This window comes from Hevea brasiliensis, chromosome 7 (genome assembly GCF_030052815.1).
Source record: "Hevea brasiliensis isolate MT/VB/25A 57/8 chromosome 7, ASM3005281v1, whole genome shotgun sequence".
In the NCBI taxonomy this organism is placed as follows: Eukaryota; Viridiplantae; Streptophyta; class Magnoliopsida; order Malpighiales; family Euphorbiaceae; genus Hevea; species Hevea brasiliensis.
Window position 1 is genome coordinate 91,949,678 of NC_079499.1, and position 11,808 is coordinate 91,961,485.

The window sequence follows — 11,808 nt, forward strand, 5'->3', positions numbered from 1 at the left end:
CAATAAAAACTTATACTAGTGATGAGTTTGGACTATATCCACACCCAAAATTGGTGGCTAGAGCAAGAGTAGAGAGGGGCTGTGATGGACCTGTGATGTGAGAGATAATAAAGGACTGATGTATATAAGAGATTAAAGATTTTTTGTTGAAGAGAAAGACTGAAGATGAGTGATAAGGAATATTTATAAATAAAAAGAATAGGGTATTAATTGAAATTTTATAAATTGTGTAAGTATAAAATTAGAATGCAAAAATTTTAAATCATTTAAAATCACCGATTTGTTGGTTTAAAAATATATGATAAAATTATGGTTAAGGAACCATCACTTTATAACTCAAACCACCATTTTCCAGGAATAATATTCACAAATAAGTAGTATTATCATACCATGCATTATGAAACCATGGAAAACCATCATCCAAACAAAGAGTTAGCAGGTAGCAATATATGGCAGTGTTGTTTAAGGCAAATTAGAATAATTAATAGGCTAATTAATGATAAATAGATTTAAGGTTTAGAAAGAACTTCACATCTTCTGATTTACATTATAGCATATTTTAATTTGTAATTAAGAAAAAAAAAAAAAAAGAAAAGATAACCATGTCTTGTCTCTACTAAATGAGAAGGAAAGAAAGCTGTACTTGAATATGAGTGCAGCTCCTACATTTCAAAATGTTTATCTTCTCTTCTTCTTCTTCTGCTTCAAACCACAAAAAACAAGGCTGATTTCAGAATTCAGATCTCAGATGTACATCTCTCTCCCTTTATGTTCACTTGTGTCTGGCATTTATGACCTGCGCAAAAGAGACAAATTGGTAGCTAAAAGTCTTCAGAAAATGCTTGCATTCTGATGATGAAATCAAATTATGGTGAATTAAGCATCCTAAGCTATTTATATATTTTTTTTAGGAATATATTCATTGTCTTTTTACATTATATATTCCATATTTGTTAAAAAAGAAAATTTAAAGCCAATATATTTATACTAAGATGTCTGAAATAAATGAATTCAATGAAATTTTGTGGAATTATTTGCAAATTTATACTTAACACAGTTTGATCTCATAAAAAAAAATCATTTGAAATGATAGATCTTTAAAGATTTTTCACACCTACCATAGGTTTATCATATACCCAAGGGATGTGTGGTGAGATCCATCTATTAAATATATAGATCTCTCATATTTATATCTTAGATCCACGATGGATCCAATCTAAAAAAGAATTTCTTGATGTTTAAATTCATCAAAATTGGTTTTATTAGAATTTGTGAATGAACTTTAAGATAATTATAGAGTTATGAAATTGTACCAAAATTGGATTATTTTTATTTTCAAGTGAATTTTATGTATTAACATATAAAAGAAACCAAACATTAAATTCTATACTTATATGGTTTTAAACACAATGCAAACGAATTTTCATGAAAATATTAGCAATAACAAAGCAATTATTTTGATTGACAAGCACGAAGAAAAAAAAAAATTCTAATTTTGTTCTCTCAACATCACAAAAGTTTTCAATACGAAAAAAGAAAATATAAAGTAAATTGGTAATACTATAAACAAACTTCTATAGCTTCAACATGGACTTAGCTTGGTTAAGCAGACGCAATTAGGACATTAGTTTGATTTAAATGGCCTATTTCTGAAAAGTCTTAACTGGGTTAAGGTAAGTTACTTACTACGAAGTGAAGAATTGAGAGCCTTAAATTCTCAGAAAGTTAAGGATTATGATGACTAACTAAATAAGAAAAATTTTAGCACTTAAACTTGAAGTTTGAGTTATCCCCAAGCCAAACAAGGCAAGCTGTGCACAGAAATGGGTTATATGCCTATCTGGTTTATGCAAGTAACTCTAGGTTCTAGGTACAATTGATGGTGAAGGGGAATGTATCCCTAGCAGTAAAAAGACAATAATTCTCTTTGCCAACCCTTTCTGCTCTATGGACTAAAGAGTAATATTGGTTTTCCACTACCCACCAGACAGTATTGCTTCATTTGTGAAAAACCAAACCAGATTGCACATAAAAGCATAGAAAGCAGTAAAAAAATGCAGAGCTCCTCTAGTGATCTGAGACCCTCATGTGCATGAGCACACAACGCCACCACCACACCAGTGGAAAATTTTTTAAAATAATAATAATAAAGAATACGTACCTATCTCGATTGTGAAATTGCATCAAGCAAGTAGAATTAGTGCATAAGGGCTCTGAAAAAATCAACAAGTTAGGCCTATGCTTCCGCCCTTATCACTTCCTGATGGTTGATGCTGCTGATGTGTTTGTTGAGAATGCTGTTGTTGTTCATGGGGCTGAGGCTGAAGAAAAAGCTGTGCTTGGAGCTGATGATGTTGGTGATGATCCACTTGCTGTGGTTGAACCTGGTAAGGAGTGTCAAAGCTACCAAGAGCCAGAGAAGGTGAAATAGCAGCAACAGTAATCTGATTAAATCCTGTGGTAGCAATCGAATCCACGGCATCAAAACCCCGATTAAACCTCACAATCTCTTGCTGCTGCTCATAAGCCCTAAACATATCCTGCTGCTCTCTTACAGCCAAAGCAGCAGCCAATTGCTGAGCCTCAAAGAATTGGTTTTGACGTTGTTGTTGTTGTTGCTGCTGCTGAGTCTCGCGTATCATCAATTGACCGCCGTTCGTTGGCCTACTAGGTATACCCATCATCGGCAACGCCCCATGTTGCATCAGAGACGAAGCATTTGGGTTACCCAGATGCGGTTGAGGCATATAAGTTGGGGATTGCAGAGTGGGAAGCATTGCTTGACTACCAATATACTGTGCCAGCTCTTTCTTGGCGTTAAAGAGATCACTCTGGAGTTCCTTGAGCCTATGTTGAAGGATCGAGATTAGGCCAACACAACCATAGACGGGATCATGGAGGCGAGCCTCGGCCTCATAAGCAAGGGAATTCACAGCATCTTCGCGTTGCACGGTGCTGAGCTCGTTGAGAAGCTTGGCGACGTTGCTGGCCCCAAATACCTTATGGACATTAGCGAATTTTTGAGGCTGATCCGGTGGAAAATACGGTGCAAAAACGCACTCTTGCGTGCATTTCCGTCTCAGAAACTTGCAGGCCGCACATGGCGAGTTCGGTGTTGACATTTTTTTTCCTCTGAAAACAAACAAACACAAATAAAAAAAAAAAATCAAATCTTGAGAAAAGATTAACCTCTTATAAATCTTGAATAGAAAGGATCTTGAAAATGCAACCAGTGATCGAAACAGAATTATATAATATATAAATACTTGAGAAAAAATGAATATTATAAACGCACATGGAAAGGTGGAATCATTGAGAAAGATGCATGGAGGATTCTGGGAACCTTCGTTCACCGATTCTAGGCTTTCTAGAAAAAAGGATACATTTTTCTACAAACAATCTAGAAGAAAAATATTGGATTTTGCTAAAGGAATATACAAATAACTATACACACAATTAAATCAATAGATGCTTACAGTGAAAGAGAGCAAGAAAAGAAAAACTAAAACAGAAAGATGAAATAGAATAAGATTTCCATCCGGGCTAAAAATATATCACAATATCATGAGCCCAACCAAATTGCCTGAAGAAGAAGACGAAGAAAACAATCCGATAACTACTGGATGGGTCTAAAATTACCAGAAGGTGTAAAGGAATAGAAATGTGATGTTATAATTGATCCTCTGTCTCTGTAGAATCCGTCGTCTTTACCGTCTCTGTCTATCTCTTGTTCATCATCATCATCGTGAAAATCAAGAAAATAAAAGAACCCTGGTGTAAAGAGATCTTTCAAAATCTATTTTTCTTGCTAAAAATACACAAATCCCTTAATTTCCGCGTATGAAACAGCAGCAAGATTCATCTTTCTATATAAATGCCAGCAGAAGCTTAGGGGCATAAGTGGGATTCTTGAGTGAAGGGACCCTAATATACAAGGAAAAATTACTCATAATACGAGTGTAAAAAGAGGCACGTAGATTATAATGCGCAGCAAATTATAGTGCATCAATTTTATGTGAGTGAAACACTGCTATATATTTTTTATAATTTACCAGTGATGGCTAGCAAATAGACAAGAATGACCCCAAGGAAAGGGTTATAAACTTTCATAGGCCTCCAAGAAGGAGACAAAAGGGAGGAAAAAGGAGGGGGTGGGCGATGGTTCTTGGAGGCGAAAGCGGGTTGTTGCTGGCCTCTAGTGCTGCACAGGATTGAAACATGAGAATGATTATGTTAGATCATGAAATGTCGGCATGCAAGCTCGAAGTTAAAAAATCACATGCAATGAACGAGCACTTCTTATTCCATTAATTGAGTTTCTTCTAGCATTCTCGAAATAATGCAAATGCGTTTATATTCATTTGATTAGTAAAAGCATATAATCATTGGTGTGAATTCGACATATGCAATAATTTTTTTTTTATTCTTATTCTTTATTTATTCATTTATATTTTTGAATTTCATAAAATTAATCTCCAATGGGATTTTTTTAATCTCAAATTTTAATTCTATTAAAAATCTAAAAATCAAGTGGATTTTTTTTTTTTTTTGCAGTCAGAGGTATATATTCAAGTCAATAGTATTTGGTCTTTTGTCCAATATTTATTTTATACATTTAAATAATCATTTTTCATATTTTATATTCTTAGATAAATTGTAATTTAGTCTCTAAGTTTTGATAAAACTTATAATTTAGTTCTTATATTTTCATACCAAAATAATTTAGTCTTTTAAATTTGATAAAATCTACAATTTAATTTTTATTGTTCCTATTAAGTTGCCCTCAATCAATCGTAGTAAAAATGATTAAAATGTCATTATCTTTATTTTCAATCTAAAATAAATTTATTCCTTGAGATTTTATTTTATTGACAATTTAATTTTTTAAGTTTTATTTTATTAACAATTTAATTCATGTATTTTTAAAATATGAATTTTATTAAATTAAAATATTTTAAATTTAAATTATTAAAGTATAAATTAATTACTTTAAATTTATTTAAAATTTTTATTAATTATAAAATCATCCATATATTTTATATATTGATCTTTACGTTAAATAAGCCCATATAATTTTATAAAATTCTATTTATGCTATTATTATTTCAATATATATATATATTAACTAACTATAATTCTAATGGTAGGGACTAACTCGATGATTTATTAAAATGTCAAAAAATAAATTACTAATAAAATAAAATCTTAGAGACTAAATTATTTTTAAATTGAAAATAAAGTTAATGATATTTTGATCATTTTTATTAAAATTAATAATAATTTAACTGAAATTTTAATGGTAAAAATTAAATTATAGGTTTTATCAAATTTTAAAAATCAAATTATTTAATTTTAAAAATATAAAAATTAAATTTTAGTTCTATCAAATTTTAAAGTCTAAATTATAATTTAATCTAATTTTTTTTTTAAAAAAAATCATAAATTTCAAGTTAATTTCACTCCAAGTCAGCAAAACAATCACATCTAACTGTTACTACGTCAATGAAAACTGTAAAATTATGAATTTATTTAAAAAAAAAAATAAAATAGAAATAATAGGTAACTCGTGTAATCATGTTCACCTTATATATATATATATCATTTTATTTTGTTTCGTGTGCCGATTGACTTCATCATCAATAATAATATGCTTGAACTTTGGTTAGACATTTTAGCTTTATTTTTAGACATTTTTACTTTCTTCTTGTATTTTGTCTCCTTACCCCGTGAGGTGGTCCAATTTAACCAATACCCAAAATAAAATATTATAATTAGAGAGTAGCAATCAGCATGCAAGTTAGTACAAGTAGAGTACGAATTTATGAAGCAAAAGGGACCCATCTTGATTTTTGAGACTTCAATTTTATAGCAACTGATTGATTGAATCTTGGGATTCGCTTTACTTCTTTTGTTGTGAAAATATAAATATTTACTTTAATAGTGATTAGAGTTTTCCTCATATAATTTCGTATTTACAGTATTTACATTCATTTTAATATCACTAAGTCCTTTCAATCAAGAGAGATAAATATAATTTTTAATATATTTTTAAATTTAATTAATTTAATTAAAATTTTATAATTTTAATAATATTGAATTAAAAATATATTTTATAAAAATTAAAACTTATTAATTATTTTAGTCAAATATATCATCATACACTTGAATTATTAGGCTTTTGTCTAATAAACATTTAAATTATTTTTTTTTCTTATTTTACACCTCAATTATAAAAAAAAAAAAAACACATTACTTAAACACAAATCATCAAAATCACACACACGTGATTTACATGCACAGTGACATGTCAAAATTCTTTGCCACCTATTGCTGACCGTACATAATTCCCCCTAAAATGACAAGATTGCCCTAACCTTCCGTTCTCTCAAGTCTCACCCCTCCCCTCAATGCCTCTGTTTCATTTTCAAGATTGGGAAACTAGTGGTGATCAGCAAGAAGGCTCTCAACATCGCTGCTAAGGAGGACCCAAAGGTTCGATTCTTTACACTATTAACTTGCCCAAAAAGTGACAAATTTCTGCCTAATGGGTGCCTTTCAAAAGCACAATTTCTTCTTTGTTAAATATTAGCGATAAATAAATTGATGTGGAAGTTCTATAAAGTTTTTTTTAAAAAAAAAAAAGCTTTATTTGAATGATGAACGAGAACCTAGGTAGATTAACAAATGATCCAGTAATTGTAGACACCATATTTTGACCGGATAATAAATCCATGCTTTATAGTTTAATCATGTAATTGTTTTCTTCCCACAAGCTGTGAAGTTATGTCGTGAAGATTTTAATTTTTTCTAAATTGAGGTTCGATCTCAATATTACTCGATCTCAATAAATTGCTCTTAAGACAGATCGATCTCAAGACTAACCAAACTCAATGATGTTCAGATGGTTGACCGAACTCAATGATGTTCGATGGTTGAACAAAACTCAATGATGTTCAAATGGTTGTCCGAACTCAAAATTTTCAAATTGTCTCCCGAACAACTAAATGTTTCCAAAAAAAAAAAAAAATCGAAGTTTAAAATTGTTCAATGCCTGATCATAAGATTATCCAATCTCAAACTTGATCCCATATACTTGTTCTAGTTTTAATGTTAATCGCAATTTTTGAATGCTTATTTTTTCTGATCTGCAAGTTCAAAGTTCAATTCCTGCTTGCATATTATCTGACCTCAATAATGTTTTGCTTATTTGGTTTCAAGTTTCAAATCTGGTCTTAAGGTTATCCGATCTCAACAAAGTTCAATAGCGTGTGCATACTTTAGTTGTGTTAGGTTTGGTTAGTTCGATCCCTAAAGCTTTTGGATGTATTGAACTTGCAAATAAATGACAGTCTCATGATAGCTCGATCTCAATGAGAACAGTACCAGAAGATTGATCTTTATAGAAAAAATATATTTCATTAATCATTCAAAATTTTACAAGGGTCACACAGCGGGCGAGCCCTCCCCAGCCCAATCATCAGGTATATTAACACTCCCCCCTCTTCCCCCGATTCACCATCACTCTCAGCATCAACACCCGGAGCAAGCTTCTCGAGCCAAGTGAAGTCCTCCTCAAGATAACGTTTGACCAGCTCAGGTAGGAGATCATCGTGGGCCTGCACATAAGTGCCAGCTTCCTTCTCCAAGGCCTCATTCTCTTTCGCCTTGATCTCCTCAAAAAATTTAGCTAGGTCGGTAGCTCGACTAGCTTTCAAATCCTTGAGTTCTTTTCGTAGCCGAGCTGTTTGTTCTTTAGAAAACCTCACTTGTTCCTTAAGCTCTAAGATCCGACCATTCACAACTGAGAGTTGACTCTTGGAAGCTATAGCCTCCTGAACCGCCTTTGAGATCTCCCTCCTCAGAAAGTTGACCTTTTGACCGATCATATGCTGAGTAGCGACCGCTTCTAAGCTCAGACTCATCGACTGGCTAAGGAGTTCTTCGATGCTCTCCAGGGCAATTTGGGTTCAGTCTTCAAGAAAGCAAATCGAAGTGACGGTAACTCGGGCCAGGTCTGTATTACCTCGTATGGTGCGATTCCTCTTCAATGAACTAATTAGCACCTGAGCACCTCGAGAGAGTGGTCGCTCGGATGGGACTGCTTACCCTAAAGACCTGCCTTTCAAAGTAGTAGAGATTGAAGGTCGAGTAGAAGGTTATTCTGGGTCAGGGATTGGCTCCTTGATAACAACTTCAGCTTGAGCTCAGGCTAGCTCGCTCGTCCCTTTCATGCGAGCTCATTTCTGGGCCTCGAGCTCGACTCTGGCGGTAGTGGTGGCAGCCTCCTTTTTCTCTAAAACTTTTCTAGCAAGCTCTCTTTTTCTCTTTTGAGCTGCCTTCTTGACATCTCCTTTAGCCATACCTGCGCACAAAGTGAAGTTAGTGAGTTCGTATTGTCAAGAGGTTTAAGACAAGGATTTTACCCTTTCCAGGCCCATGGTCAGAGAGTTGAAGCGGGACATTCTTTTGGGCGATCATATTAGTTAGCCACCATTTTAATTCTGCCTCGATCACATCTGAGCACAGGAATCTATGAGAGATCGCCTGGCTCTTCAGCTCCTTTACCATCGCATTGTCGACCTCATTGAGGTCGATCTTTTTTTTTGGCCTCTCGGCTAGGTAGTTCCAGCTCTGTGGAATACTCTTGAAGAGGCAAGGATGAAGAACCAATCTTTCTAATTTTTCAGCAAGGAGGAAAGATCGGTGAAGAGCTCACAGTTTGGCTTCGCTTTGAAAAATCAATATTTGTCATTCTTTCGACGGGCGAACCAGTGTAGTTCAGTGAAAACCTTCACTGTGGGCTCAAGGCCTTTGGCTCAGCACAAACCTTGGAAGGCCATGAGAGTTCGCCATGAGTTTGGATGTACTTGGGCAATACAAATGCGGTGGTACTTCAAGACATCCTTTGTGACACCCCTTATCCGTCTAGCCGAACAAGATATGCCACACTATATACCGGAACACCATATTTGATCTCAATTATTTTTATCCTTCCTTAATTTATTTTTTTATGATGATGAAATGCAATTTGGGAGATTTGACTCATTTAAGTCATTTATAGAAATTATAAATTCATTGAGGTTCCAAAAATTTTATAGAAAATCCGGCAGAGTACCGGCTAAAAATAGAGAAAACAGTTCTTTGGAACCTGTGAAAAACACTTCCAATAGTTGCTCAAATCCACAATCCCAAATATGTCATCAATTCCTAACAATTTCTCAAACTTTCCAATCATCCAATTCACATCATATTTATACTCAAATTATAAATAAATACTCAACTTTTATTTATGAACACAATTTACAGATAATTTTATTAATACATACTCGCATAAGTTTCAATATATATGACAAAATAAAAGTTTAAGTACAAAATTTACAAGGATACAAAACACAAAATACAAAATATAACCTAGCATCCTACCAATGCACTATAGCTGAGAGGTGACACGGGACACTAGTAGATCTGACTCTCACCCTGACTAGGGTCTACTGGGATTGCGCTTCGTATCTCCTGAACCTACGTGTGGCAAAAGCAACGCGCTAAGCAATAATGCTTAGTAGTGCCAATAATAAAATAAATAGAACTAAAAAGAAATAAATATGCAGTGTATATATTGATGTCTCATGCAGACAAATTTTTGGTAAATATTCGTAGTCTATTTATTTGGTACTTGTTATGTCAATTATTTCATTAAATTTATTAACTTCCATTTTTTTGTTGTCGAAGTAACGTATACTGGATGACTGGACTGGATAAATGGGTAAACTAGCACTGGATACCAAGTACCTCGGGCCGTTACACCATCGGTCACATAGTGTCTCCCGGTGTGCAACAGAATAGCTAATAAGTTGTAATAACATTAGGCACAAGGCCAAGTATCATCATAGTATCAGAATGGCTAAAAGCCATAAAATCACAGAATGGCATAATGCCATGTGCAGTACTGCTAACTGAATCTTATTGGCATGCCAACCTATCCAAACCAATCTTACTAGGTGTACTAGGGCACATTACCAAGTTATTGATTGAATTTTCATGCTTTACATATAAAATTACTATTCATTTTACTATTTAGGTCAAATTATTGACTTTCCAATGCATAATAGCTACATAACTCCTAATCACATAAATTTACCACATTTTGGTTCCCAAAAGTGTTGCCATTAATTGCCAATCCACACTTCTAACCAATGGTGAATAAATCAGAAATTTCAATTTTGGGTGCTAGAGTTCACTGTTCCATTAGGTCATTCTACAGTGAGAATTTGGCCAAATGTTCTTCATCAAAGTTGTTCCTTATTATGTCTAATTACATTTCATTTTTTGAATCACTCTATTTGGAGTTTTGTAGCTCAAGTTATGGCCTAAATACCATAACTGGCCGGATTACAATTTTTCCAGAAATTCTGGGCAGAATCAATTCTATAGTTTTTATACATTGACTGCAGGTCAGTTTTTGGACATGTTATGATCAAAATTTAGGTTTGTTTTCTTCATGAAAGTTATAGGGCTATGTCTCAACTTTCTACTGGTAAAAATTCAGGTCAATTGGACCTTTTTACACTAATTTATGACCAAATGAATGAACACTGTTCATTTGATCATTTTGCCTAGGCAAATGTAAGTCACCCATATTTGGTCAATTTTTAGGGCATCCTATGTTTAGTTTCTAGACAGAGTTCCTTCACCAAAATTGTATCATTATGTGTCTAATTTCATGTCCAATTAGCCTTGCACCAATTGAACCTACACAATCCAAGTTATAGCTGCCCAAACCTGCTGGACCCATACCTAGTCCTGCAAGTCACCAAGGGCAGCATACCTAACTTCAATTCCCATGGAACAAATCACTTCATCTCTTAATCACACATAACCAAATGGTCACTAATTGACCATCAAAACTTTCTTTCACCAATACATAAGCAAAACCCTGGGTTTTTCCCAAACCCTAACTCCAACAATTTCAATTCTTTATATACATACAATCCGTGAATTAAAACACCAAAACCATATTCAATGGTAGCCATACACAACTATTATGCAATCAAAATGGCACTAACCTTGTTGGAGCTAACTCCCAAGCTTGCAAAACCTTCCTTTTTCCTTGTTCTTTTTGCTAGCTAGAGAGAGTTTAAGGGGTGAGGAAAAATTTTAGTGAAGAGAGTGAGGGATTTTGAGGTGAAATGGTATGGGGTATAAAGCTTGATAAAGCTTTAATGGAGGTTTGGCGTTAGGGACGATTTTGGCTGGGTTGAGAGAGGTAGGGGATGAAATTTTTCTTTTTAATTTCTGTCCACTTAACTCTCTTTAAGTTGACTTATTATAGCTTGGTGAAATTTGGTTGGTGCAGGCTTTAATAATGACATCATATGATGTCAAAAGTCTCATTTTTCCTTTCTTTTCTTTCTATTCATTTTCAATTCAATTTTTTTAACAATATTTATTCACATTTAATGTCATATAATTTATTTATTTAATTGAACAAGTTGGTCAAAAATCATCTCTGAAGACGAAATACTAAAATGCCCTCCATTTGGCTTATCGAGCCAAAATCGTCTATACCGATCTAAAAATTTTTCTAAGCATTTTCTTGGCATTCAAATGCAATTGAAACCTTAATGACTCTTCTCTGGAGTCCCAAAAATTATTTCATGAATTTTCCCCTGGGTTTAGAGCTTCTAGCTGCGAAAACCGTAACTTTCCACTGGGTTACCCATCACTAGGGCACCGGCTCATTTAACTTAGTTGTATTTTATTTCTAAAATTTTTTCTAAATTTTTCTTATTAATATTTGAGTTAATTATG

General features: G+C 33.5%; 1 protein-coding gene across 3 annotated transcripts; it reads right to left on the minus strand.

Annotated features, from left to right (window-relative positions):
• Positions 1-427: 427 nt before the first annotated feature.
• LOC110655852 (LOB domain-containing protein 36-like) lies at positions 428-4,186 on the minus strand. Of its 3 annotated transcripts, none has more exons than XM_058150163.1 (3): positions 3,477-3,630; positions 2,162-3,132; positions 428-796 (listed from the first exon to the last, which is right to left on the minus strand). In XM_058150163.1, the coding sequence occupies exon 2, from the start codon at positions 3,120-3,122 to the stop codon at positions 2,223-2,225; it is 900 nt and encodes a 299-aa protein (XP_058006146.1). In that variant the 5' UTR covers positions 3,123-3,132; positions 3,477-3,630; the 3' UTR covers positions 428-796; positions 2,162-2,222. The 3 variants fall into 3 exon arrangements, with proteins under 3 accessions (XP_058006146.1, XP_058006145.1, XP_021668010.2); XM_058150162.1 differs by lacking the exon at positions 3,477-3,630 and adding an exon at positions 3,296-3,469; XM_021812318.2 differs by lacking the exon at positions 3,477-3,630 and adding an exon at positions 3,640-4,186 and having other exon boundaries at positions 431-796.
• Positions 4,187-11,808: the final 7,622 nt, after the last annotated feature.